Genomic DNA, 27,899 nt, shown 5'->3' with positions numbered 1-27,899 from the left:
ATGTTGAGGAACTCATCAAGCCAGAGGGTGTTGTTAATGGGGCATTTAAGTTTATAGATGTTTTCAGTTAACTCATTGTATTCAAACAGTAAATACAGTCGCACATTCATCTAACTTCACCATAAGGTGGCGCTCACAAACTTAGTCAGCCAATAAGTTTAGTTACAGAGATATAAAAGTTAATACAGCAATATTTGATAAGTGATGGATCTTTTTTTTAAATCTGTGTGCTTATGTTTTATGATCGTAAACTTACCGTTAAATGTCTATAGGTCTTCTTTAAATCAATGTGTACTGGTTCTAGCTCCTTAAATGTAATAATTGTCTATATGTCTTCGGTGGTAGTAAACTGACTGTCTTTGGATTTCAGACAGTTGGCTGGGTAAAACATTTATGTCTTCTGGTTTGAGGACTGCCCTAAAGATGCAGTACAGTTTAAAGATCACGTTTGTCAGATTTGATTCTTGACCTGCTCGACTTCTTCATTCCCCCCCCCCCCCCGCCCGCAGTAAACTACGACGTGACCTCTGCCCGGGACATGCTCCTGCTGGCCCTCACCCAGGATGAGCAGAAGAAATGGATCGGCCACCTTGGAAAGAAGATCCCTAAGACCCCGCCATCCACGTTTTCAAGAGCCTCACCTCGATCCATGTCCACTCGCTCCGGACCCAACCAGTCCTTCCGCAAGAACCCTAAAAGCAATACAGGAAAGCTGAGGTAACTTTACAATCTATGACTCACTCGCCGGCATTCTTTAAATGTTGTTTTTTATTTTTTCTCAATAGGACAAATACATGAAATGCAATAAGGCACTGTGATGTTGTTTTTAGGCTGTAAGCGAGGGTGTGCAGCGGTCACAAGTCTAATTGTATCCCCTCTGCTGGGCTGAAGTGTGGTCAAGTCAGTGGCGTGACCTGCTGTTTGTCTCCTGTGTTGTAGCAGAGCGCAGTCCAGCCTCCAAGCAGCAGACACTACATCCAGCACTTGTTGACAGGAACTTCTTCAGAAAGTGCTGATGTTTGGTTTTTTTAGACATTCCTTCACAGCTTTAAACTTTGTCTATTTATTAATTGTGCTCCTGGGTGTTTCTAACACGAGACACTTCCTGGTTGGTTGGTTAACTCCTGGGCTCTTTCCAGTCGACACTTGGGACTTTTCTAATTGGCACTAATGTGTTGTTGGGCTCAGTAACTAACTCATAGACTTAATATTTTACTCTGGTTAGTAAGTCCACATTAAAGGACATTGACATCACCTGTTACAATGTTTATAAAGCAGCTTGTTTTTTTGTTGTTTGTCGACTTAGATTGGGTTACTAACCGAGGTAATGATACCGTGTCTTTCTTTCACTGGACACCTGCCTCTGCTCTTTCTTTCAGCTAACCATCTGAACCGTTTGGATTTTTTCTGGACTCTAAACTTTCCCCTCCTTCCTCATTCTTGAAAACAGAAGCCTGTATTTTGTCAAAAATCCATAAAAAAGAGAAAAATTAAAATGATAAATACACAGCGCTGGAAAAATTGCAACGCATGTCACACAAAAGGCATCGTGGACATTGAGAGAGGCCTGATCCCTCAAACCCTTCTGCAAACTTTTCCTCATTCAAGAAGACCGCCGTCATCCAACTCATCAAACTTGCAGCGCTCCATTTCTACCAGAAGATGGCGCCCTCTTCTTGATCTAAAGATTGACTCTGGAGCGGAAAAAGAGGGACTACACATGGCATGGAGACATTCTGTGTTTCATATTATGACAGTTTATGATGGAAACAGGAAGGTGAAAGGGGGGTTTGCTGCAAGTATGTGTTCAGCTAAAGGTACTGTCATACAGGGATTGCATATCTGCAGTGAGTGGTTGTGTCTCAGGGGTGGAAAATTAATATCTGTTTTGTCATTTCTTTCCCCAATGTGACAGATACTCCAGCTAAATGCACGCATACATCTGTTTCCATCTAAGAAAAAAAAAAAAAGGCTGATGCCTTCATCTAATATCTCTGGCCTTTTTGCCTTTATTCATATCACTCTTCAAGTCACTTATCAGGTTTGGGACAGAGCATTTGGACATAAGTATTAGATATTTTGAGTATTGAGTGAGGAGCATGCGAGATCATCATTTAAATCTATGCATTATTTTTATTATTATAATTATTTTTATTGCTCCAAGCCATAAGTAAAATTCCATTGTAATGGCATATAAAACTTAACTGATTTTTGTTTCTGTTTATTTGGTACATTGTCTCTGTAATATTTTTTTTTTCTTGTATTGTTTATTTTTTGTAATGTATTGCCTTACATTGATTCATAGACACATGGTTCAAAAGGAAAACATTAAGTTAACAAATGTAAAACTGCACTGTTTGAATTGTAAATTATTTGTAGACTAAACAGGTGTAGCATATGGCCCACCTAGTGCCTTAACGTTTGGATATTGATTTTACTGCCATATCTGTTTGCTTTTTTCCTCCTCTGAAACATGACAAATCTTAACTCTTCCATCTTTTTTTTTTTTTTTTTTTTTAAAGAAATCGCCACACATGTGGTTTTATCGGAACTTCTTTTCTCTGGTTTGAGTATATAAAATATATATATTAGGTTATGTCTTTATGGACACATGCAATAGAGTTAACGTGTTAAGACAAAGTCCCCACACTTCGATTCATATCACAAAACAAAGTTCAGGATGGTGTACCAAAAGAAACCTGCCTGTGTCAGTGATTGTCCAAGGTAACCAATACAAGTTTGTTTCTCTAACACGGTAATGTCCCGTTAATGCAAACCCCCAACTGTGTATATAATGAGAGAGACATAAAGATTATGGAATACCTCCGCAATCTTTTTATTTGTAACTTTTTGTTCAGTTAAAAAAGCACTGGAACTATGATCTACTCTTGTCTTGGATAATTTGCATGGTTAATTGCATTGGAGTCCGCACTGAAAGATATGTTAATAAACATATCTTTATCATTCATTGTACACTAGTCTTCAATTCAATTATGGGTTTCATATTTGTGTTAACAGGTTGTATATGGGTTCACCCAAAGACATGATAAGCAGCCATGCTGAGTGCACAACAGCCCCTGAAGCCTCACTGCCCCAGCTTCACTGTATCACATCTGATTTAAAAGTCTGCAGAGCAGAAGCCAAACATCAGCTCACTTTTTAAGGGCCCTAATGTGAGTCCTGTTTTATAATCTTACATATTTAAGTACTTCAAAATAAGTTCTTCGGGTTTAAGATATATTTCATTTTTGGCTTTAATATGGATGTGAATATCTCAAATTAATTATTAAAGTATTACAAAGTTAACATTTGACAGTGTAGTATTTTAGCATAGACAACCTCTACAAATTAAACAGGGATGAATAACAAGGAGCTAAATGGAGTCCAGGTTGTAGTTTTTTTTTTTTCCTGTAGATATTCAGCAGGATAACAGAAACGAGAGCACACAGATTCAGTTGTTTCTATAACCTGTGAACAGAACCACACCTCAGTAACAACAACCCTTCACTCAGATAAATACTGTAATTAATGCGGCAGAATGATGTCTAGGCAAATCTAATCTTGGCCTGTCTGTCTGGGTTCCGTTCATGAGTCAGGCCGGCGAGCTGATGTCAGAGCGCATCGATCGCAGCGTGTTGTTGCAGCGTCATTCTGTTTGAATGAAGTTCAGACGGAGAACTAGCCAACTCTTCATTCGCGCCCCGGAGGACTGAAACAGGAAAAACAAAAGAGTCCAGGAAGTAAAAGGTTGCCAAACATGCCGGTGTTTACAGGTACGACTCTCTTTTAATGCGATAATCAATTGCCACTTAAGAATATATAAGACATGAACGCACACGTGTTAAAGCGTAATATGTAAAAAAAAATAGCTTAGCTAGCATTAGCATGATATGCAGCTAGCATGCTAACGGCTACAGGCTGCCTGTCAACCTTGTTAGGCCACTGTTAAAAGATACTATAGTAAACATTATTCAGACACTGATGAGAATACAGAAGTGATGTTTTTGTGTTACTGCTTCTTACATACCATTTATCGCAGGCGGCTTTACGAAAACTAATTTAATAAACTTCACCAGAAAGCAGAGTGTCGCTGAGTGCTAGCTCGATTAGCTGCACTAGCTACTGAACACTTAACGCTGAATTGAGTGGTTTTAGTTTGTTATTTAAAGCAACAACTTTTACATCTCAACTCAATTATGTTTTGCTTTTCTCGCCTGTGTAATTATTGTTCATGTCTGAGTGGATACCGGTGTGAATTAAACAGATTTTCGCCTTAAATTAGCTTTAGGTAGCCTTGCTTGCTATGGGAGGCAAATCATGATTGTACACTTGTTAAAGATTTGTGCTGCAGTGTCTTGTTGTTGGAGCCCAATTAAGAGAAGAAAACACGAGTTTGTGGTTGTAACGTGACCGTGGTCTTAATGCTGGTTTATAAAACAGCCAACAAAACCGTGTAATACACAATAATGTGGACTCTACATGTCTGATACCATGGCTCTCTCTCTGCTGTTTCTGTGTCATACATGTCAACACTGCAACAAAGTTAAAATCACTCTGCCACGCTAACATGCACTATTCGTCTCTTTTTCTTTCAGTAAATGTGAAATGGGGCAAAGAGAAGTTTGATGCAGTGGAGTTGAACACTGAGGAGCCTCCCATGGTGTTCAAGGCTCAGCTCTTCGCCCTGACAGGAGTTCAGCCGGACAGACAGAAGGTCATGGTGAAGGGAGGCACTCTGAAGGTACCAAAACATAAACAACATGCAACATGATCATCTGATCCTCAGGAAAACTCTGCTGCAGGTTGAGTTTTAGTTGAAGGATAACGCAGTACCTTCTATTTGTTTTAAACATTAAATAACTTAAATAAAAACAAACATGTATGAGTAAAAATAAATAACAAGCGTTACCTATCTATTCAAAGACAAACTCTACACATTACAGCCTTGTCCACAACTGTTTAAAGTGATTTGGTTGGGGGCTATTTTGCCTTTTATTGGATTGGACTGGACAGCTGAAGAGAAACAGGAATTGTTGGGAGGAGAGAACGGGGATGACTTGCAGCAAAGGCATGGGCGGTTCTAGACAGGGGCCAACAGGGGCCAGTGCCCCTGTAACACTGAGCTTGGTCCCCCCCTGTGGCCACCCCTCCTAAAGGAAGACCCCCCCCCCCCCCATAACACAAACACAGTATTTGACTCAATAACCGGACTCACAATCTGGTATTAAATACTGTTACTGAAACAAATATAAATCATGGTATTTTATTTTGTTGTATTTAATGATGTGTGTTATTATTTGGCATAAGATATATACATATATATTTTTAAAGCGATCATCTTTGTCTAGTTTTCACCTGGGTTTAATGTTCCCCTCTGACAAAACAACTGGCCCCAGTTTGGCCCCCTCAGTAAAAGTGGTCTAGAACCGCCACTGAGCAAAGGGCCGAGGTCTGATTCCAAGTCAAGGCCACTGCAACGAGGACCATAGCCTCTGTACACGGGACGCAAGCTAGGCCAAATCAATGTTAACACCAATGAGCAACACAGTTGTATGCGGTGACATGTATCTTTATTACACCAAGGATACATTGTCCTGATAAACTAAATAATGATAGAGCATACAATGTTCATTTATCCACAGCTGAAACCAGTCAACCCTTTGAAGGCATTATTTACTCTATTTGAGTTGAATTCACAACTACAGTGCCTGTCTGTTTGAGGAATTTAGATTTAGAAATGATTCCACCTATTTCCACATTTCTATTCAAAGATATTTTTTTAAGAACCAGTGAATAAAAGCGTAGAGGAGTCAGAAAGTGTTAAAAACGTTTTGTTGCCGAGGGTCAGTACTCTAGTTTTTCCTATTGTCAAAGATTCCAATGCTAGGTTTATCTTTTGTCTGTTTGTAAGAAGCTAACCAATGTGTTGTCCTCATTCTAGGATGATGAGTGGGGTAACATTAAACTGAAAAATGTGAGTATTTAAGCAGTGTTTTAAAGAGCTATACTACAAAATGCCTTCTCACAAATACATGAATGAACTCTTGTGTTTCTACTCTTTTCTCAGGGAATGACTCTGCTGATGGTGGGCTCAGCTGATGCCCTGCCTGAGGAGCCTTCTGTCAGGCCCATGTTTGTGGAGGACATGACTGAGGAACAACTGGCCTCAGCGGTGAGTAAGACTGAAAATTACCAGTACACCTTAAACAAATATGGTGATTGCGGTTTTCTGCACTGACATGGCCGGTTAAACACGTTTCCTCAATGTGATGTTTACCAAGTACAGAGCTTATCAAACATTTAATACACAGTATATGCCCGTTCGAGAAGATCAGCTTCTGAAAATGAGACTCTTCATCAATAGTAGTGTTTATCTGATCGAGACGTTCTTTTGATAAGATAGGTGGATGTCTGCGGGGTGCTTTGTTAATGGAAGGACTCATGCCAATGTCACAAAACTGAAAAGTATTATTAGAAAGTATAAGAAGTAGTCATATGCACAGTGTTTAGTACACTATATACTTAATGCATATGAACTAGAAACTGTTGTGACACTTGGTACTAATCGGCTGTTTGGTCTCCTTGCAGTCAGGAAATGATCAGGTCCTCTAAGCTTCGAGTCTTGTTTTAAGAGGAAAGAGAAAAGCTGATGTGATTGTCTGTGCCGCTGCAAGCTGTGCTTCGAGATCCACCGAGTTTAATGGTTTCTTGTGTTATCAGGCGCTCACAGATGGGTCTCTCCCAGAACTAATGGAAGATTTGGGAAATGGCAACAAATTCCAAAAACCAGAAGAATTAAATTACTATATAAATTGAGGGCATGAAACAGCATGTTTTGTAAACAGAGTTTTACAGTACTTTGTTTAGAGACTAACATTATTTTTACAGTACACACTTTAAGATGAAATATACAAAAAATATATAGTTTTATTATTGTTATGGTACTCACCTCACTCTTTCTCTTTTTAGATGGAGCTGCCTTGTGGGCTGACAAACTTGGGCAACACCTGTTACATGAACGCCACAGTGCAGTGTCTGCGCTCCGTGCCTGAGCTCAAATCTGCACTCAGAAGGTGTTAGTTTATAGACATGCTGGTTTTAAATGTTGTGTTTTGTTGAAAGGCTCTCCTTGAAAAACCATACAATGGTCTCACACATACTGATTGTTTCCATTGTATGGTCCTTGCTGGGGTTTTTGGAGTTTGCTAAAATCGTCTCTCCTCCTTCTAGGTATGCAGGTGCTCTGCGATCCTCAGGAGCAAATGTACCATCACAATACATCACTGCAGGTAAAACACAGTGAAATGTTAACATTAAGAATCACAGGCATAGGTTTATGTCATATCTTTACTAATCCAATCCTTACTACTACATCTGCATCCTCAGCCCTGCGTGACTTGTATGAGACCATGGACAAGACCTCATCCAGCCTCCCACCCATTATTTTGCTGCAGTTCCTTCACATGGCCTTTCCACAGTTTGCAGAGAAGGGAGACCAGGGACAATACCTCCAGCAGGTAAGTCCCCCCCCCCACTGAAATGGATACAGTTAGCACATACAAACTTATAGTGACCATTGTATGAAAATATCAGGACACGTTCGAATTGTTCCCTCACCCTTCAGGATGCCAATGAGTGCTGGCTGCAGATGATGAGAGTACTTCAGCAAAAGTTGGAGCCCCTAGAGCCGGAGACTCCCATGGAGGTAGGACCTTATGTGTTTTGTTCTATGCTGTAATTATTAAGTTAGTTCTGTGCAAACAGAATGTTTCAATTTAGCCTTTTCTCTTTCAATCAACAGACCGACGCTGGGAGTGCAGCTGCCTCGGCCTCCTCAAAAAAGAACTTAATTGACCAGTATTTTGGTGTGGAATTTGAAACAACGTATCCTTTCAACATGCATTCTGTTGACTGAATTTACAACAACTTGTATATATTGGTTCAGTATAGTTTGGACGCTAAGCTTCTGAGAGGGGTCATGTGGACACATCAAAGGTCTGTCAGCTGTGATGAGACTTTGTAAGACTTTTTCTTAACTCTGCTGTTCAGTATGAAATGCACAGAGTCTGAGGAGGAAGAGCCAATCAAGGGCAAGGAAAGCCAGCTCCAGCTCAGCTGCTTCATCAACCAAGAAGTCAAATACCTTGCAACAGGACTGAGGCTGGTATGTATTTGACTTTAAATATATATATATACTGAACCAGGAGCATGTGTTTGCTTAAACTTAAAAAGCTGACAGTATGTGTGTAGCAAGACGTGTGCCCCTGTATTGCTTGTATATTAGAAACTATGCTTGGATGTTTAATTACTGTATGTCCAGATTTATTTGAATGAACTAAGATAATGAGGTTCAATTATATATATATATTTTTTTCTCTTCAGAGGCTGCAAGAAGAAATCACAAAAATGTCCACAACCTTGGAAAGAAATGCCCTGTATATAAAATCTGTAAGTTTGTTCTGTTACATCTTCATTCCCATGCCACATTGGAAGAAGTTTTTTTTTTTTCATGCTGTGAAATGTATTTACCCTCTGAAACGGTCCTTTTATCCCTGTAGTCAAAACTCAGCCGTCTGCCTGCCTATATGACTGTTCAAATGGTCAGATTTTTCTACAAAGAGAAGGAGTCTGTCAATGCTAAAGTCCTCAAGGTTGGTTCTGAGCTACCATAGTCTCTCATTTACAACAGGGCTCACTATTATTTTTACTTCTGAGACTTATATATCCCCTCCTGTGCTTTTAAAGGATGTCAAGTTCCCCCTCATGCTGGATGTGTATGAGCTGTGCACCTCAGAGATCCAGGAGAAAATGCTGCCAATCAGGTCCAAGTTCAAGGAGGTTGAGGACAAGAAACTAGAGAAACAGCAGCAAAAGGTAAGACTGGTCGTCATCGCTCTTATTTGTACTGCCTTCATTCCCTTCATGCTTCAGTTACTCTTTACTTGTGTATAGCATCTAACAACAACTCTCTCATCAGTTGCTGAAGAAGCCAGACGCAGTGAAAGAAGTGAAATATGAGCCTTTCTCTTTCCCTGATGGTATGTTGAGACACTGACAAATTCTGTAGACTTTTTTAAAAGTGAGAATCCTCACAGTTACACTATAAAATACTTGTTTTCATAAATTCATGGACTAATAACACATCATATCATGCACCTTAATATGTGTTTATGAACAAATATCATTCACTAAACCTAGCCATAATGCATAATAGTAAACGGCTTAAGAAGAGGCCATTGCTGTATTATGGAAACCTGAGATAGCCTTTTGTATTCTAATGTGCTTATACTGACGCTTGTTATGCTCGCTTACACAAGGCTAAAATTAAATATCAGATTCCTGAAGGTTTTTTTAAGCCCCTACAAAAGTCAGTTATTTAATTTAATTTGAGAGTGGACTTCTATTTTTGTGTTTCCCATTCCCATTATGATTAAAAGTGTAAAGATTTGTTCTCTTGTTTCTCCGTCAGACCTTGGCTCCAACAACAGCGGCTACTACGACCTGCAGGCTGTTCTGACCCACCAAGGCCGCTCCAGCTCATCAGGTCACTATGTGGGGTGGGTCAAGAGGAAAGAAGGTAACTAGAATTTGTTTGTTTTTTAGCTCTGCATTGTACTTTGTTTGAGTGGTGTACGCCATTACTATGAGTTACACATTTTTAAAGGAACCTGTACCGAGTTGCACCAGCTATTTGTCAATTCAAACGTAGCCTACTTGGAAGTTCTAACTTAAGACAGAGTTTCTGCACTACCAACATTTAAGATGGTTCCAGCGTAAGCATAAACTGTAACTTAAATCTTACACCTAGCTCCTAGTAGGTGTTTTGTTCTCTGTAAAATATGGATTGAAAGCTTGGAGGTTGAGCAGAGGTTTTTACCAGCTCTTTGGTGTTGGTAATGCATTCTCCCTTCACTCAGAAGTGTATCATGACTTTCATTCGTTATCTCGCTTTTGTTTTCCGCGAGTGGAGATAGTTCCATCCATCAAAAGAAGGCTGTTAAATGACCTTTTGTTTTAGTTGAAGATTTCACAACTTGATGTCCCTGTTGTTGTTTTACACTAGCTGTAGATCAAAGCTGTTAACACCTAATCATAATGCTAAGCCATATTTGCAAACTTTTCGTCATGTTTTTGTGGAATAATGGCAGTGAACAGAAGTTATTTTTTAGATGATAGTCTGTTCAGAAACAATTTGACACGAGGCAGCACTGTAACAAACCCTGCTTTTCACTGATTGTTCGCAGGACGTGAAAACGTCACATTGCGACAATATTTTGGTTAATTTGGACATTACACTTTACTTGTTAAGACCCTTACATCTCCATGGCGCAACCAATGACACAACTTAAGTTTTAACCTAACTAGTTTCAACGTAGGGGTTAAGTGTGGACTATACACCAGAACTTAAGATGTAACGTCAACATATCTGCTACAGGACACTGAGTGCACACAGATGTTCAGGAACTCATTGTTTGCTCTCTGTCTCGCTCAGATGAGTGGGTCAAGTTTGATGATGACAAGGTGAGCGTGGTGTCTCCAGAGGATATCCTGCGACTGTCTGGCGGTGGAGACTGGCATATAGCATACGTTCTACTGTACGGCCCCCGGAGACTGGAAATACTTGAAGAGGAGGAACAGTAGCTGTGGAGGATTTCCTAGAAGACAAAGACAACAACCCACACGTACAAATTGCCATTTCCAAGCACTGCATAGATGTGCAATAAAACTGGTGTCTTTCAAAATTTGATGACCTTAATTTTTTTGTTTGTTTTTGTAACCAACATGAATGCTTGTAAAACAAATTCTGTCAAATGGTGTTTAATATTCAACCACAGTAGGCTTTGAAGATGGATATGAGAGTCACGACGAGAGGCAATCACTGGACCGACTCCTCGAAAGAGGTTTTTACGTCTAGCTCTGCAGTTTCATTAAATGTTTTATACACATTGTATATTTTTTAAAGCCTTTGATAAGGTTCTCATATCATAAAATCTAAATATTTCTCTTTATTCATTTTATCAACTTGTACAAAAATTGCCTAGCCAAACTCTTGTCATTGACGTTCTGGCTTGTGTCCTCTCAGATGTATAACGGAGACTCTCTCCCTCACTCTGTAAAGACCTGCCCTTGTTCACCTGTTGGCCCTCTGGAAACTTTGGGTTCAACCTCAGGTCAAGTGCTTGGCTCACATCATCTCCTGGAATTGTTCTAAAATGAGGTTTCTTTCTGCCAAATCTTCACTAATGCTTTTTTGGGGGGGGCTGGGGTGGGGAAGTGTGTGGGGAACTTTTTCAGAACAGGTTGCACTTGCAGTGAACTGTGCGCAGTTAAAAGACTTGCGATTCAACTGTGATGATTGTTTACTCGACAAGCATTGAACGTTATCCTTGCCGACACTGATTTCAGACTTTGACATCTGTACTGATAAAATGCTATGCTTCACTTTGTTTCTTCTCGCAGGTCTTCTGATCACCAAGCCACCATGTGTAAGACCTAACCATCACCACTCTGTAATAAGTTATTGACTGATTGCTTTTCATAGGTGGTGAAAATAAACTGTTATACCAAAATGTGAGCTTCTTGTGTTTCAAAAAGGATAACATAACAAATGTATTTAAAAAAGAAAAGCATTTATTGAATTTTCAACAGTGAAAAACTTGACTTACGTTTACTACGTACAAAAATCTTCCTTCCAGACTTTTTTTTTGTATGAAAAGGATGCAACAATGTTATGGAGAAACTGATAATTTACATAAGAAAATCTACTCTAGGCCTCACTGAGAGTGTCCGCAAACTGAGGGAATCCGGCAGCATTCAGAGCTATGACCAGGTTCTCCACAGTAGCTTGTGGTCCCTCTCTGTCCTGCCAGGCAACAAGCAGCAGTTTGGCCTGCATGTCAACATCTTCACTGTCTGTTTCGATCTCCCGCAGCTCTGCAGCCTTAATCTCCAAATGAGAAGCCAGCATCTTCCACTGGCCGCCGAGTTTGGCTGCCAAGTCATCCATCTGATTGTTTGTGACCAGCTTGTTCTGTATGCTCGGACCTGGAAGAAAGACATCATAGTGAAGTTAAAAAGATGAGTAGAGACATGTATGATGTGAGGAAAAAATACAGAAATCATGCGTGGAGAAGGATAACCAAAATTATTTTCTTTTCAGTCCTTTAACTTAATCGCTGTTAATAAATAGATAAACAGAAGTGTTGGTTTTAAGAACATTCTGTTATCTACTAACATGTCCTCTGTGTAAAACAATAGGGCTGTCAAAGAGAGATTGATGTAGGGTGAACAAGAGGTACAGCATTGATAAGCAACATCAGGTTTTATACTCACTGTCGTTGCTGTCTTTGAGAAGATTGTCTCCGTTATCGTCGTCATCTTCTTCTCCTGTCTTTATTTCCTCAGAGGGGATATCCTTCTGCGCACATGGAATAAAAAAAAAACATGAATGATGTCAGTGTTTGTCCGCAGCTTTTGTGGGAATCACGCTAACTCTTGCTAAAGATGGAAAAAAAAAAAAACTCACCGGCAGCTCTTTGGCCAGTTTGCTGACCATGCTGTCGAGATAGTCTGCCAGGCTTTTAAACTTTTGATTAGTTGGTTGAAAGAAGTGCGGACTTCTCCGGGAGAGCAGCCTCAGAGCGCGCCAGCCATAGTTTGCGTTCCGCACAACTCTGCGTTTATTTACAAGAAGAAAGACAAGAGTCACACACAAATGTGAAGAAAAAAAAAACTAGGCATAAAGCAAGTGAAGTTATTTTGCAAACCTACTTGTACTCATCTTCCACCATGTTAACCGGATCAGCCTGTTCAATGGCCTCCGCAAAGAATTCATCCAGTGACGGCATGAACTCCCTGAATAAAAGACATCAGATGTAAAAGCAGAATTCTCTGATATACATGAAAAGCTACATCTGTGAGCTGCTGAATCACCGACCTGATGTCTGACTTGCAGGCCTCCATGTTGTCTTGGTTCAGGTTCCACAGTCGAGTCAACTCGTCACTAAGAAAAAAAAAAACAGAAGAGCTTGAATTTTGGAAGCAAACTCCAAATATTGGTGTTGATTTAATTTTCTGGCTTTTGCACTCTCTACAAAATATTTTTGAAAGAAAGATATTTTTAGCAGGATGGAAACGTCATACAACAGGTTGAAAAGTTAAATTTAATATCTGAAAAAAAAGTCTCCACTCGTCCTCCCCCGGGGTTAGATCACATACTTTCCCATGAAAATCTTTCGGTCTGGCCCTTTTCCAAGGAAGTCTTCTGGAGCTTGTCTCTTCCTGGTGGGTCTTTTGGGTTTGTCATCTACAGTCCTGGTAAAGAGGACACAATGGGATCAGCTTTTATTTCCGCATGCATGCAAGCTATAACTCACACGCAGCATACTTACGTTGAAAACAAAAGAAGAAACTATATATCTGCTGTACCTTTCTTTGACAAAGCTGGGGCATCCCTCGTTTTTCCAGCCATTCCAGTTCTCCTCTGTGTTGAGAATGTGCTGTAAAAGATGAGGAACGGTTTAGTGTCAGACGGGCAGGGAGTGTGTATAGATAGATGAGCCACATTTTATATAGAATATCAGTCTTCTCAAACAACCGCTTACCTCAACCATAGTGGCAAACTTGTCTCCATCAGGAGGGATCTCCCCCAGTAGCTACAAAGAAACAAAACATATTAGTATGGCTCATCTCAATGTGTTTTCAAGCTTTAAGTACCAACTATATATCTATAATGAACTAAATATTAACATTAACACAAGAAGGACAATCAGAAAGCTACGCTCATTTTTTCCATAAATTTTTAATGGGACTGACATGATAAACGAGTTGAGTCGTCTCTTCGATCCATGTTGTCTGGTCATCGTTGAGAACACAGCTGGAGCTGCACGAGGACACAACATAAAAAAAATAAAAAAAACATTAAACCCTCCAAAAAAGTGCCAATTGTTTGTTGTCTGTGTGTTCTAATCCAAGCAGAGTCATGCTTTACCTTTTGAACTTGACCTGCCCCTTCAGGTACTGGAAGAGGATGAGGTACTGCAGGAGAATGTGCCGTCTGAAGTTGCTGTCGCTGAGCTGCAGGTCCATCAACTAGAGATGAAGAGGAAAGGAAGGAAGTGGGTGAGTGAGCACTCTTTTCTTGTATGAATACAAATATTTTGGGTAAACAACATCAAAAGAACATATCTTAACAAAAACAGAATCATTATATTAAAAAAATTCAAATCTACTGTTCCGGCTTTTTGATAAACACGTGGGATTTAATTTCTCATCCACATTTTCTAACAGTCTCGAGTCCAATTAGAATAATCTGATCTTTGAGTTTTCTTACCTTCTCACTTGTTAGAAACTTTGCAAAGTAGACATGTTCTCCTCCAGATGCTCTCAAATCCTCCAGTTTTCTCTTAGACGCCTGCATGTCATCTAGTTTGTAGCTTTTGAACACCGCCAAGGTCTCGTCTGAGTACTAGGCAGCACAAAGAAGAAATTCGCATAAACAGTGAGTCATCTTTTTTTTTTTTTTTTAAGCATCTACTTTGGTATTTTGTTTTTTATGATTTGATAAATGGAGAGCAAGGACCCAGCACTTTGTGTTCAGGTGCATTACCTTCAGGAATGTCATCCAGGAGAATTTATCGTAACACTGCGCAGGGTTTCTGAAGTAGTCCTGCAGAGTCCAGAACTTTCTGTACAAGTTGTAGTCAATTGGAATGCTACTGAAAGTAAAATGAAATTGAGTTGAAAAAGAAATCACAACACCATGGACAAACTTGATTACGGGTTGTAGAACATGACTTTTACTTACCATGGTGCAGGAGCATCATCCTCTCCCATTTCTCCCTCCTCCACATCCATACCATCTTCCTTTTCTTCTGTGTGCTGCAAACATGGAGCCATCAAATAATATGAAACTCAAGTTGTTTGAAATTTAAAATTAAATGTAAAATTCATGCAGTCACCATCAATAACATTTTACCTTCTGACCAAGAGTGCTCTCTTGTTCATTTTTGTTGAACACTGTCACGTTGTCCAGGTTAAACTGGCTCTGTAGATTGAGCCCTGCAATAAACACAAATGGCAGAACATAAGGAACTGCTGCAGGACAGGTCTGAGGATGTTTGCTGCCACACATGATCAACTATCTTAAAAGAACCTCCGAAGACGTACCTGATTTTTCTGAGAGAGGGAAGAGACGAGCCAGAAAAAGCTGGATTCGTCCACAGAAAACAGTGTTCTGAGATTTGGACAGCCTCCTCAGGAGATCTACACAGATTGAGAGGTGTGTTACACTCAGCTGTGCCTTTTTTTAAAACATTATATGTTTTGTTATTCAATAAGAATGAAATACTATCCTTACCATTACACATCCGCAGTAAGTAGTTCTTCCCAGCAGTGTAGAAAGAGTTCTATAAAGAAAAGGTAAAGAGACAGTAATCAAATAAACTATGTCACATGGAAAGAAAACATTAAACTGCCATTATAGAGAGGGTGCCACTTTACCGATTTCCAGGTGGAAACATTCTCCTCAACAAAAGTGAATATTTTGTCACACTGATCGAGAGGCAGGCAGTCCAGTACATCTCCCAGGAGAACGAAAGGAGTTGTAGCTGAACAGATACCTACATTGAAACAAGACATAAAAGGCTTGATCAGCCCAAGTTGTGCACCTTGTGTGAGGTGAAAAAAAACTCAAGATGGCTCTAAACAATTAGTCAGTCTGCTCAGAAGTTCACGCTTTGTTCAATTGTAACATTCAATAACAGTTTCTAGTACAGAGTTCTACACTGATATGAGGCTAATATGATTCATTGGATGATTAAGTATTCCTGACATTAAAGGGGCTATATGTAACTTTCAAAAATACTGTGTTTGTAGCGATACCGCATGGCCGGTAACCTTTTTGCTCGCTCTCCCTCCCTCGCGTGCTCTTCATACGTGCTCGTACGTACACAAACGAGCATCATCATCGGCCGCGAAACACTGGATATTTACCGGCATAATGTTTACAGAGGAGGTAAGTGGTCATACACATGTGAAAGTCTGTGAAGGAGTCTGTGTGTCTGTATTCATTCTCCATCCTACAAACGACAGTCTCTGCAGGCACTGGCTGAGAGCGGGAGTGTGTGATGAGTTTGTACTGTTGATCTACGAGGAGGACGTTGAGAACGTGCAGAAAATGTCACTTCCTGGAGCTTTCGCGGAAAATACGACCCGGGGAAACTTTTTCCACAGGCAACACAGATAGACAGTGAACATCTACTTTTTCCACATCAGTTAACCATTCGCTTATTAATGGGCGATAAAAAACGATTTATACAAGTTACATATAGCCCCTTTAAGAGTGACAATAACTTAAATTGTAACTTAGCAAATATAATGTGAAAATGTGTAGTCATAATACACCAGGAAACCATGATCATAAGGAGAGCAAAGACAGGACACTATCAGGAGTACACATTATATGTATACGTAGGTTTCAGTGTAATTACCTACCAGTCAAATGACACACAAAACAACATACCTTCTGTAACTGCATCAATGCTCAGGTAGATGAGGGACAAGTAGTCATCACAGCTGGTTTTTTGCTCGATCTGAAATCACAGAGCACCAAAGTCAAGCTTCATGTAGACAGACCTGGAGAATGTACTGAAGTTTGTTTACACGATAAAACAGTGCGTGACTTTAATGTACTTACAATCTGATCACCCAGAACCCCCCTCAGCGCCTGGTCAAGTGTGGTTTTCTTTTCTGTCTCACTGTGGATGAGTTAAAACACGGATTGGTGTTCAGGGAAAACAACATTACTCGTGTCGTGTGTGTTCATAATTTTATACATATTAAACACTCATGAATCACTTACTTTCCAGAGATCTGGTTAAAAGCGTTCACCAAATGTTTGCCGGTTTTACCAGCTAGAGCATGTCTGGCAGACGCCTGTGGTGTGTGAGGGGAAAAGACAACATGTATGAGGGGAAAAAAACAACATGTATGAGGGGATAAAACGTAAGATAGCGTTTTTGTTAGCTTAGCTCGCAGTTGCTACTTTGTATGAAAGCAATACGACAGTGAAAATCAAACACTAGCATGCCTGTTGTCTGACTATCAGTAAAAGTACTACATGTGCTATATATATATATGAATAATAAATGCATTAAAGGCGGAACAGATTTCTCACCGTAAATGTGTTTTTAGCGTCGACAAAATTGAATAAGGTCGGCGACATCTTTACGTCGTTGAAACTGGAAGTGACGCTAAACCTCATCCGGGTTCTTCTGCGGTGAGGGGGGTGTGGATTAATTATTCATATTATATACATATTCATATTATATATCAAACGTTTCTTTGTTTTTATTTTGGAAAAATCTTCGTCTGCAACCATCTTTATTTTTTATTTTTGATGTTTGATTTCAGATGTTCACAACCCTCAAATAACATCAAACAATGCAAGTTTTAATTCTTTCTTGGCATACATGTAACGACATATATTGCAATATACATGAGCTTGTATTAATACATTTGATTTAGAGTTTTTCTAAAAATAAAATGAAAGTAAAAAAAAGAAATGAAAATAATAAAGTCTCATAATTTTATAATTTATTATGACTTTATATCTCATAATTTCGACTTTATATCTCATATCTCATAATTTCGACTTTATATCTCATAATTTCGATTATTATTATGACTTTATTATTTTCATTTTTATTTTTTTAACTGGCAGAAATGGGCTTCCATATAAATGGGTTTAGAAACTGCGTGAAAAAAGGATGAGGCCTTAGTTCCAAAACAAGACACGTTAATTGGCCTGAAGGGGACAAATGAGAGCCTATCACACTTTGCTAAAGGGATATTATTGAGGCACAGTTAAACATGTCCGATAGTTAAATGGAAGATTACCCAGCTGTTGTAACTTAGTGGTTCATTCTCATATCAGGATGAGAATATATTGCAATGCTTTTACTAACTCAACTCAGTTTTTTTTTTATTTTACTCCATTATTAACTGTCCTCATGCAGCGGATGACCCAGTTCAGACCAGAGGGTGGCGGTGTTGCACACTATTTTTGTCTTCCACAGGAGCTGTCAGATCACAGCTCTGTTTGGACACAATAAATAATAACTGGTAGCTGTCTTTTATTCATTTATTTTTTATTTAACCTTTATTTAACCAGGAAAAAGTCTCATTGAGATTAAAAATCTCTTTTACAAGAGCGTCCTGGTGAAGACAGGCAGCAGCACAAATTACAGGGTTTCAGACATAAAAACACTTAACAACAACGAACATAAATACAGGAATCACAAAAAGAACCATTCATCAGAATCTGTCATAAGTCATCAGCATGTGTAAGTTGGTGTACGTGTATTAGTGTGGAAGACCTGTGCCCTGGCAGGAACAACTTGAAACCCACCCCTTCCTGATGATAACCTCTGCATGATTTTACAAAAAAATGCAGCGTTGTACATACAACTCTGCTGACTATGTATTGCTTTCTATTTAATTGTGTTGCTTTATAGATTTGTTTTCAAAATAATATGAAAAACATATTTAGACTCATGGTTTGTTGATCAAACCATGACAGGGCTAAAGTCATTTCTTGCAGATGAAGCCATGCGGGCAAAACGTGTTGTTTGTTTGAGAATGTTATTAAATGAAAAAGTTATTCAGCCTTCTTGTGTGGGGTGAATCTCCTCATTTGCTGTCAAGATGATGTGTCCTTCCATCACCTGCACCAATATATAAGGACTGACATTATCTGTGCACAGGGCATCCAAGTTTCTACCATTTCTTGCAGTGTTTATCTAGCTCAACAGAGGTCACAACAGTCAGATGACTGTTTTTTTTCCCCGTCTGTGTCTGCATGTGTATGTTATGAACATAAAAGTTTGAATTTAAACTACTGAGCTGCAGGGCTTGAATGCTTCCATTAGACTGACTGTTCAACAGTGTCACACAGAACGTTAAAACCAATGGGGCATTAAATCGTGACGTTAATCATTAAAGGGCCTGCGTGATCTGTGTGTTTTTTTAAACACATACATTTAACACAGACATGTGCTTAGTTGATTAAATCATCATTTTGTTGATTTAGTTTGGAGCCTGTTTTTATTAGACACAGAATCATTTTTTAACACCGTATTTAAAAATGTCAATGTAAACACAATTTTAACTACACCAGAAACAATAAAAATAAGAACAAAATATGACTGTTTCAGTGATTATTCTTAGCTGTAAAATATCTGTTAATCATGTGAGTTAATACATTGATTTGAATTTTGCTGGTGAGGTCACCATTCAGTGAACATCAGTATTATGCATACAGTATTCAACTTTGGCAATAACCAATGTGAACACTGTGACCTGTTTTGATCTGTACCAGTAGTTCGGTCAGGACGTCTGAAGTAGTTCCTTAAGTGGAACCGTTCAGCGGCATGCTTTAAGAAGTATCTACAGCCCTGCAGTTACAAAGGCAGTTAACTGATCATAAAGATGTTTTGCTGATGATCATAGAATAACAATAAAGTTGTGAAAATGTAGGCCAGGAGTGTCATCTGGAAAGAGCTGAGGGGTGATTTTCATGACAACTGTCTGGTTGCAACGGTCACAAAAAGGGGAAGCAAAAACTGTTTCACTCTGCAGTTTGGATTGGCACCGTGTTTCTCATGTGTAGAGTTTTTCTCACAGTTAAACAGATATCTGTGTCACCCACAGTCTCCCTGTCAGACCCAACGTTTATTGAATCTTTGCCAAAAGCTGATGAAAAGCAGAAAGGGAGTGAGCATGGCGCGTAGGCTGCAGATAAGGGCCCTGCATAAGTCAGTATGTGGAGACAGGCTGAAGAGAGCTGAGGGGTGGGGAGGTGGGGGGTTTGCTTAACTTAAAGGTTACGGTTAAAGGCAAGTCCTAAACAGTTGGAGTTGTTACTTTATATGTCTATTGGGTTCTAATGAGGTCGCTCTATCCCCATTGTAAATGCAGGTGTTTCCATTTATCTATTTTTGACTTTTAATCTCTTAAATAGTCCAAACCTAACAATCTGTTAGTCTGTCTCTACGTTCTAACTAACACTTTAAAAAGGCTCAACAGCTTAGCACTGTAGCTTAAAGCAAATATTACTGGAACAGAAGTTAATAGTGCATTTGTTTGGCGTTATTTTCAGTCATGGATCAATACATGTTTGCTCTGCTAGTGAATCTTTACTGCAGCAGGTGGAATAATGTGTTTGTTTAGGGGGTTTGGGGTAACACAGTACAATCAAATATACTTTATGTATAAAGTTGAGTGGTGTCAAACCTCTTTTCTGAACCCCCTTTTTCAGTTCAGCTGCTTTTTTATATTGTGTGTAAGGATTGTGTTTATGTGTTGTGTGCCTACATATTCTAATTTAGAAAGTTTGACTTAAAACTTTCTGTAGTGAAATTATCAACAGCCAAATTGCATACAACGCTTTACAGAAATTGGGAGTAGAAAGAGAAGATTACTTTCTTATCTTTATGTTTTGCTATGCTTTGTAAAGGGATGATGTTCGTTAGATGTATAGACCATATTTTGGGTTATATGGAATATGGATAAGTTTGAGATCAGGTTAGGCCCTTTATTCCCAGTTGTTTATTTTGTAAATTAGTATAATGAGAGGTCCACTGAAAACTCTCCCATGCCAAGTCAGGGAATAATCAAGCTCAACATGAGAGCCAAATCATTTGATGAAGGACAGTTTCAGACAAAATGAATAAGGGGAAACAAAAAGAGCATTGTCCATGTTGTTGAGGACAAACTTCAAAACAAGAGGCTAAACACAATGCTGTGACCTCGGAGGTTATGCACACAAAGGAAAGAGATTTTAGATTGGCTGCCCGTCACATGGCCGGCCTCTGAAATTCCACCATAAAAAAGCATGTGAAGAAGTGTCATGTCATATAAGGGAGATAAAGCCATCAGCAGAGCTATGCCCCATTCATGAATTTATCAAAAATAAAGTAGGTTTGTGAGGTTGCCGATCCACACACAAGAGCATTATTCCTCCTTTAAGGGACAGAGGACATGCATCCTTACACAGCACATCCTGCCCCCTGATTGGTTCTTAAGTCAACAATAACTCGCATCTACTTGGCTGGTGTGCGCTCAGACCACAGGGGACTGTTGAGAAATGTTGGGTTTAAAGTCACTCGATGGTTATTCAATTTTTAGCCCAGGGTGTGGAGGATCATCAAATACCCATAAGCCATAAAACGGGATGTGAGAGGGGCTGTGTGCGTAGATCGAGAGGACATTCGCCAAACAGGAAATATCCATGATGGCCACATCTTGTCTGATTGACAAAATGCTTTTATGTGCAATTACCTGATCCACATCCTTGTGTTGTTTGGCTACAAAAAGACTTTTGGGATTGTCGCCAAACACCTTGAATAGGGTAATATTTTATACTGTGAAGTGATGAATTCTAAAGAAACTCATGTCAAGGTCAAGCAGGTCTAACTATACATTGTGTTATTTAAGTAAATACACAATGTAAAGACGGATATTACATCCTTACAATGAACTATGACATTTAAAAAAAAATGTTTGAGACAAAAGCCCTGAAACTGGATGAAAAGAATGATTTATTAAGTATTCACTGGTATAAAAATAAACACAAAAATGTCCATATTTATTTAAAGCATATCTGTAAAATAAATCGTGTTCAAAGAAGCAATGGCAGGTAGAAAAGATCAAAAGTCGCATGTTGTTCATTGTTTTGGCCACTGACTCGGCCCGGGGTTGCTGTTGCCTCCTTCAATTATTTCAGCGTCGTCATTTTCATCTTCCGGACCATGAAGCAGGACGTTCCTGCGACTTCTCAGGGTGTTTGTTCGTGGATACAGAAGAAAGTCATAGATAAGAGATGCTGCTATGCCTCCACACATAGGCCCCAGCCAGTACACCTGGTATGAAAGCAGAAATCAGCTACATTCACCTTCGACAAACTGAAATATGAAGTTAGAGATTAGTTAGAGAGTTGACCTTACCCAGTGGTTCTCCATTGCACTCTTTATTAAAGCAGGTCCAAAAGAGCGCGCAGGATTGATGCCACATCCAGTGAAACTAATCTGTAAAAGCAATTATTAAGTTAAGAATACATATTAAGAATTATATTAAGAATAAAGTCATTTATATACATTCGGGGTGTAGTTCACACATTAATGTACACATAATTTTTTTTGGTAGATCCCTGATTCCCAAGGTAATAATACAATACAGTAAAATGTATTACAATTGTTGACATGCAAAATGTGTTCATATTCGGATTTTTAAACTGATAAAACTTTTTTTGAATCTCATTGTTAGCATTGGTTTAATTGGAGTTTCCCCGTGTTGTGTTTCACATGTGATAGCGAACATTTTTAGCATGATTTTGAAAATTCCTGTCATGGCTACCTTGTATTAAACAGTTACTGCGGAATAAATGAAGGCTGTTTCCCATCTGTAACTCTGCAATTTGCCAGAAAAATACAAAACTGACATTTAACATGCATAGCCATCATCGCAGTTGTCTTAGCTGCACGCGCTTCCTGAACTCCTACTAGTGTGTGGCATCAGACGCACAAGTTGCAAAATGATTCAACAAGGCATGGAGGAAAAGTATTGAATCATGACCATTCCTGCCAAAGAGGAAGATTGTATTTTCAACGAGGAAGAGTGGTCTTTAAATAGACCCTTAACTGAACAGCATTTCTATTGAAAATAGTTAAAATTGCCTAAAAAAATACCAACCAACACCTTTAACAGTTTTAAAAAAGCAATCTGACAGAGAAACCTCCTGTAAATGGTCAATTACTGCAAAGACTGTTGTAATTAAGAGTGCCTCTATTGTGTCCTCCCTAAATTACTTTAATCACATTTTCTGTCCCTCTCCCTCAGCTTAAGTTTCACCTTTTTCCAATGAGGGTCTTCTCAACACATTCATTTGTCTCCTGGAATCATTTTTCTTCCTCTGGTGGCCTTGTCAAAAGATGCCGTTTTCTCCACCACAGATTTTGTAGTATTGTAGGAATGTGATTTACTTACAGCAGCAAAGTGTCCAAGGCCCACTGACAGGCCGATAGCCAGCGGTGCAGAGCCTGTGACATCCCTGCGTCGCTTATCGGTCACTGCTATCACACACAGGACAAGCTGAAGGGTGGCAAGGAACTCAATGATGAAGCCTTGTCCTACAGACACATTGTCGGAAAGCTGCAAGAGAAACACAAAACAGCGAAATCATAAAAAAAAATTGAATATACACCCTAGATTATCTCAAGTTTTTTGAAAGGTCTACTGTCACAAGGATGACTTCTTACTTTGTTAACACCAAGATTTCCACTGCTCGGAAATCCATTCACAATGGCGCTAGCTGCAACTGCCCCGAGCATCTGAGCCAGGATGTAACCAACACATCTGAGAGCACTGATCTGGCTGCTGACCAGCAGGCCAAGAGTGACTGCAGGGTTCAAGTGTGCCCCGCTGATGTGGCCCAAACTCTGAGCTAACGTGGCAATGGCCAGAGCAAAGGCCAGCGAGACCTTCAGCTCCTGAACAACAGCAATGGAAGGTTTTCCAACAATGGCCGATAAGCCAATAAAGATGAAGAGCAACATGCCAACGAACTCTGCAGCCACGGCCCTCCAAAACGGCCAGCTTTTTATTTCTGTCATGTCTGCTGCAAAATGTGTCTGCAGTGTTAACCCAATAATTACGTGGCTTTGGTATTTATAGTCAAGGGGTTTTGTGTGCAGAGGGGAGGAGAGAAGAGATGAAGCAGGAAAAAGAGATGCTGCACCAATTTTCAGGTCACACATTTGAGCGTCAGAGAGAAGATGGAACTCTTTATTTTGAAAAAGTGTTTTACTCAGAACAAAAACAGCAGTATAAAGAAATACTTTGCACTCAGACTGGCTCCTCTTTTTTTTTACCAGTCTTTAACCTCCTTGAGAAGTGGCTCATGAATTTCACTTTCCATCGTGGAGCCACAACAGAAAAGGACTCCGGTTCGTTGGCTGAAGGTGCTCCTCTCTTGGTGCCAGCAGAAAAATCATCCAGAACAGCTGCCACTACTCCACCACTCATTGGACCTACCCAGTAAAGCTGAAGAACAAAGTAACAGGACAGCGTATGTTTAGGATTCATTTTGTATTCCAAAACTGGGAAAATATTTTAAGACTTAAAATCCATACCCAATGATTCTCAAAGGACCATTTTATGACTGCCGGCCCAAACGACCAGGCCGGGTTGATTCCGCATCCTGTGTAGCTGATCTGTAAACCAGAGGAAAGGAAAACACCACTTACATTTCTGGCTATGCATCAGCAGATTACACACAGACCTGATTTACAGCCAGTTCATCCCATGCCAATCCATTGTATCTGGCTCCAATGAGATGGAGAAACCATTTTCCAAATTAAGAAGGGCGGAAATCTTTTTGACAATACAGTATACACATTCACTCCTGCAAGATGTCCCAGCCCTACTGACAGTCCGATGGCAAGAGGTGCAAATCCATTTACATCTCGCCGTTTGTCCATGACAGCAAGAACACACAGGACAAGTTGAAGTGTGAGCAGGAATTCTACACCGAACCCTTGACCTGGGCTGATTCCATTTAGCTGCAAAAGAAGAGAAAACACACTGCTTCTTTTTTTCTATGGATGAACAGTTTATGATGAAGATTTGGGGATTATTCTGCCCCCACTTTAGCATTAAACAATTATTAAAAAATATCTAAACATGAAACGTACTATGCTGCTTTCTGTACAAACACATCATACTTCAAGCAACTATTATTGCCTGACTCTTGAATAAAGAAGCCCAAATATCTAACATGAAACTTATCATGTTAAGGAAAACTATCAGATGATGCTCTAAGAATTCAGCTGCCTGACTGATTCTTTCTGCAGAAAATGCATACACATCCTGATAAGAGGTCTGTCTTTGTTGCATGCAGCAAACAAGAAGTGATAATGAAAATCTGACACAACACAAATTTGGGACTGTGAGTTTTTTTAATTTTCACAAAGAAAGTAGTCAGCCAATTCCCCAAATGTCACTCAGCCTGAGCAGTACATGTAGTTCATTAATGAGAACATTACTCAGGAAAATTGGACACACATTGACTCCACCACACCTTAATAACACCGAGTGAATCTGTTGTTTGAGGTTTGATACCATACACAATGGCACTGCCAGCCACTGCTCCCAACATCTGAGCGGTTACGTAAAAAAACGGCTCCTACGATGCTCATCTGGCAGCTGGCCAGCAGGCCCAGGGTGATTGCAGGATTCAGGTGGGCGCCACTAACGTGACCTACTACACTGAGCTAGTGTGGCAAATGCTAAGCCGAATGCTAAAGCTACTTTTATCTCCTGGTCAGGGTTAGAGTTATTTTTGCTCCCGATTTTTGCGGCTGAGAGGCAGATGAAGACAAAAATGATCATTCCCACGAGCTCGGCCAGGATTGCCCTCCAAAATGCCCACATTCTGATTTCTGACGTGACTACCTGGAAAGTGTCAGACTCAAGTCACAGAGGCAGATTTTTGGGCAGCCTGCTGACCAAAGATTGTCGCTAAGGCAGGGATGTGGTTTCCCCTGCAGCCAATTTGAAAACATCAGTAATGCTGTGTGTGTTTAAATAATCAGGCCTGATTAGAAGCAGATGAGAGACACACATGACCTCCATGTCTCATGCTCTGTTAGTGCTTTTCCAGTTTAACAGAAGGCGGTGCTGCTTGTTCACAACTCATTTGACACCATAACAACGAAAGAGGAAGTGAAATAGAAAACCTCTTCACATAAAGAGTTAAATGACCTGAACCCTTTTTGAATTATCAGAAAAAGAGCAAAGTTTTAGAATATGTACATACAAAACCTGCAGCCATCAGCAGTTTGCATGCATGACATAACCCATGCTCAAGCCAAATGTAAATGTACATTTTTTTTATTATTACCGCTGTAATGTAATTGAAAGTAGATTTTCTTCCAAAATGTTCAGGACTTTAATCAAATGCAATGCATACTAAATTTATAAAACCCTTTCAATATAAGTTGGCTTTTATCCAGGCACATGAGATAATACAGGTCTGACGGACATCCATCAGATATGTGAAGGACACTCACTCCCCATTACATTTAGAAGCTCTTTGTGAATCCCTATCTTTAAATCTTCTTCTTCTTCTTCTATTCTGAGCCTGTGTCACACAGAGCCGGCCACATTGAAGTGAACATCAGCAGCATGCCAGTGAGAAGGATATGGGACCTTTTGAATTCACAACAAGGAAACCAGCCTCCGATTGTACTTTTTTTTTTTCTGTGTGAACGGACAAAGGGGTCAAAAGGGCACGCTGCTCCTAGTCTTCTTGTCAATTGGTATAAAAAAGGATAAGACTGCAAAGAATCACCTTTAACTCTGACAAGAGTTAACTCTTTCACTTTTATCAGAGAAATGTTGCTTTACTTGCACAGCTACAGCAAATATCTCTATCTATCATTCATTTCTCTTTCCAAATTATAACACTGTTTAAATCCTCTGTCAGAGATCTGTTAGAGCCTATTTGTAGTTAAGATACATGAGATGACTGATGATAACATAATTCAGAGGTTGTAGGATTTATTACTAAAAGAAAGAGGAGTAGTAATAAAAATGCATACAATAAAAAACCTATGAAAAGAGAGAGGAACTGACAGTAAATATATGATTTCTAATCTCATGAGGGAGACCGGCTTTCTGGGTCCTGCAAATCCTTCACTTTTCATTTGTTGGATAACAACTCATGGTACGTGCATGTCTGATAATGTCTCTATGCTGTTGCCTTCCGCCCCTTCACACACATATAAGCTCTGAGTGTGTGTGTGTGTGTGTGTGCGTGCCTGTGTGTGCCCTCAGCCCAGACTTTCCTCTTTCAGAGAGTGAAGAGGTCAGAGCCTTGACGCAAAAACCTCAGCTCTGCACAAGATGTACACTCAGGATGTGATCTATTCTGCATCATAATTATCAGTCAGAAGATGTAACAACAACAAAAACGTCCAATAGGGATTGACATTGAAAAAAACACATAAAAAGTCAACAGTAAAAAGTTAAATGATTCTTAAATGCTGCAAATCAATCACGCTTATGGCTAGCAATTGGCTGTTTGCGTTCATATATACAGCTTCTCCGGGATATAACCTTAATTTTTTCAGGAGATTTCTGCAAGTGTGAAAGCCCTAATAGACTGTATAGAAAGGTGGACGACATGACAGCTCTACGAAATGAAGCCAACAAAAATATTAGGCGCTCCTCCTACTGACTGGCTGCAGCTTTGGTCAATAGCCTGCCTCCTCTGTTCAAACTGATTAGACATGGGTCAAACTATAAAATCTAAATACACGTCAGATATATTTAATAGAACATGGTTTCTGTCATTTAAGTTAGTTCCCATCAAGTTGATTTCTGTGTGTTAATTTTTCTATTAAGTGTCCTTTTAATTCTGGATTTCTGCCGTTTTATCTGTAAGTAAAATGTGTGTTTTGGTTAGCTGACGGGGTGGGACAGCAGTACCATGGCTCCACGAGCCAATCCCTACTGCACGGACTCTGGGTTAAAATGACTCCATTCATGTCAGCTTCTATTGAGGAGGGTATTTTGGCTTCATTTGGCACCACCTTATCTAGCCGAACTTCTTCATGTTCATACTCCAGCTGGAGCTCTAAGGTCAAACAATCCGCTGCTCCTTGATGTGCCCAAAACTGGGCTTATAGGGCTGATTGAGTCTTCACAGTATCTGCCCCTAACCAATGGAACAGCTCACCACCTTCACTCTTTAATGTTTAAAACAAAAAACTAATTTCTTCCTTTTGGCTTTCCTTTTGTGATGAAAACAGTGTCTGGGCCTATGTCCAATATGTCCCTTT

At 39.6% G+C, this 27,899-nt stretch overlaps 4 protein-coding genes and 1 pseudogene across 6 annotated transcripts in view; 2 read left to right on the top strand and 3 right to left on the bottom strand.

Annotated features, from left to right (window-relative positions):
- Positions 1 to 2,964, top strand: part of rock1 (Rho-associated, coiled-coil containing protein kinase 1) — a 33,266-nt gene extending 30,302 nt beyond the window's left edge. Inside the window, exons 32-33 of one of the 2 annotated variants that reach the window (XM_061044945.1) lie at positions 510 to 717; positions 1,380 to 2,964. In XM_061044945.1, the coding sequence (XP_060900928.1) occupies positions 510 to 717; positions 1,380 to 1,383 (212 nt within the window). In that variant the 3' untranslated portion in view covers positions 1,384 to 2,964. Of the gene's footprint in view, positions 1 to 509; positions 718 to 939 lie in introns of both variants that reach the window. The other variant, XM_061044944.1, reaches the window with a different exon arrangement.
- Positions 2,965 to 3,613: 649 nt separating this feature from the next.
- usp14 (ubiquitin specific peptidase 14 (tRNA-guanine transglycosylase)) lies at positions 3,614 to 11,570 on the top strand. Its single transcript, XM_061044942.1, has 16 exons — positions 3,614 to 3,773; positions 4,596 to 4,741; positions 5,942 to 5,974; positions 6,068 to 6,172; positions 6,970 to 7,073; positions 7,231 to 7,289; positions 7,387 to 7,517; positions 7,625 to 7,705; positions 7,802 to 7,884; positions 8,050 to 8,164; positions 8,383 to 8,448; positions 8,559 to 8,651; positions 8,746 to 8,874; positions 8,978 to 9,038; positions 9,470 to 9,577; positions 10,493 to 11,570. Exons 1-16 carry the CDS (start codon positions 3,758 to 3,760, stop codon positions 10,639 to 10,641), a joined length of 1,479 nt encoding a protein of 492 aa, XP_060900925.1. The 5' UTR covers positions 3,614 to 3,757; the 3' UTR covers positions 10,642 to 11,570.
- Positions 11,571 to 11,613: 43 nt separating this feature from the next.
- thoc1 (THO complex 1) lies at positions 11,614 to 17,259 on the bottom strand. 2 transcript variants are annotated; one of them, XM_061044940.1, is made up of 21 exons: positions 17,177 to 17,259; positions 16,862 to 16,935; positions 16,697 to 16,757; positions 16,523 to 16,592; positions 15,502 to 15,620; positions 15,359 to 15,407; positions 15,169 to 15,264; positions 14,978 to 15,060; positions 14,807 to 14,880; positions 14,609 to 14,717; positions 14,333 to 14,467; positions 13,991 to 14,091; positions 13,816 to 13,882; positions 13,605 to 13,655; positions 13,429 to 13,499; positions 13,219 to 13,314; positions 12,938 to 13,003; positions 12,772 to 12,855; positions 12,527 to 12,674; positions 12,334 to 12,418; positions 11,614 to 12,045 (listed from the first exon to the last, which is right to left on the bottom strand). In XM_061044940.1, exons 1-21 carry the CDS (start codon positions 17,222 to 17,224, stop codon positions 11,768 to 11,770), a joined length of 1,965 nt encoding a protein of 654 aa, XP_060900923.1. In that variant the 5' UTR covers positions 17,225 to 17,259; the 3' UTR covers positions 11,614 to 11,767. The 2 variants fall into 2 exon arrangements, with proteins under 2 accessions (XP_060900923.1, XP_060900924.1); XM_061044941.1 differs by having other exon boundaries at positions 14,609 to 14,714; positions 17,177 to 17,252.
- Positions 17,260 to 21,579: 4,320 nt separating this feature from the next.
- LOC132979271 (aquaporin-1-like) lies at positions 21,580 to 23,740 on the bottom strand. Its single transcript, XM_061044939.1, has 4 exons — positions 23,316 to 23,740; positions 23,044 to 23,208; positions 22,005 to 22,085; positions 21,580 to 21,920 (listed from the first exon to the last, which is right to left on the bottom strand). The coding sequence occupies exons 1-4, from the start codon at positions 23,667 to 23,669 to the stop codon at positions 21,726 to 21,728; spliced, it is 795 nt and encodes a 264-aa protein (XP_060900922.1). The 5' UTR covers positions 23,670 to 23,740; the 3' UTR covers positions 21,580 to 21,725.
- A 397-nt stretch (positions 23,741 to 24,137) lies between these two features.
- LOC132978535 (aquaporin-1-like) lies at positions 24,138 to 25,604 on the bottom strand (annotated as a pseudogene).
- Positions 25,605 to 27,899: the final 2,295 nt, after the last annotated feature.

This window comes from Labrus mixtus, chromosome 8, assembly GCF_963584025.1.
Source record: "Labrus mixtus chromosome 8, fLabMix1.1, whole genome shotgun sequence".
Taxonomy (NCBI): Eukaryota; Metazoa; Chordata; class Actinopteri; order Labriformes; family Labridae; genus Labrus; species Labrus mixtus.
This window is presented reverse-complemented; position numbering and strand designations above follow the sequence as displayed.

Coding starts and splice junctions, on each gene's coding strand:
- usp14 (XM_061044942.1), top strand. Junction 7,706..7,801: donor AGCCGGAGACTCCCATGGAG/GTAGGACCTTAT, acceptor TTCAATCAACAG/ACCGACGCTGGGAGTGCAGC. Junction 9,578..10,492: donor GTGGGTCAAGAGGAAAGAAG/GTAACTAGAATT, acceptor TGTCTCGCTCAG/ATGAGTGGGTCAAGTTTGAT.
- thoc1 (XM_061044940.1), bottom strand. CDS start 17,224: ATGTCGCCGACCTTATTCAATTTTGTCGACGCTAAAAACACATTTACG. Junction 16,936..17,176: donor ACGCTAAAAACACATTTACG/GTGAGAAATCTG, acceptor CACACACCACAG/GCGTCTGCCAGACATGCTCT. Junction 14,468..14,608: donor CCTGGATGACATTCCTGAAG/GTAATGCACCTG, acceptor TGTGCTGCCTAG/TACTCAGACGAGACCTTGGC.
- LOC132979271 (XM_061044939.1), bottom strand. CDS start 23,669: ATGACAGAAATAAAAAGCTGGCCGTTTTGGAGGGCCGTGGCTGCAGAG. Junction 23,209..23,315: donor GAAATCTTGGTGTTAACAAA/GTAAGAAGTCAT, acceptor TTTCTCTTGCAG/CTTTCCGACAATGTGTCTGT. Junction 21,921..22,004: donor GTGCAATGGAGAACCACTGG/GTAAGGTCAACT, acceptor CTTTCATACCAG/GTGTACTGGCTGGGGCCTAT.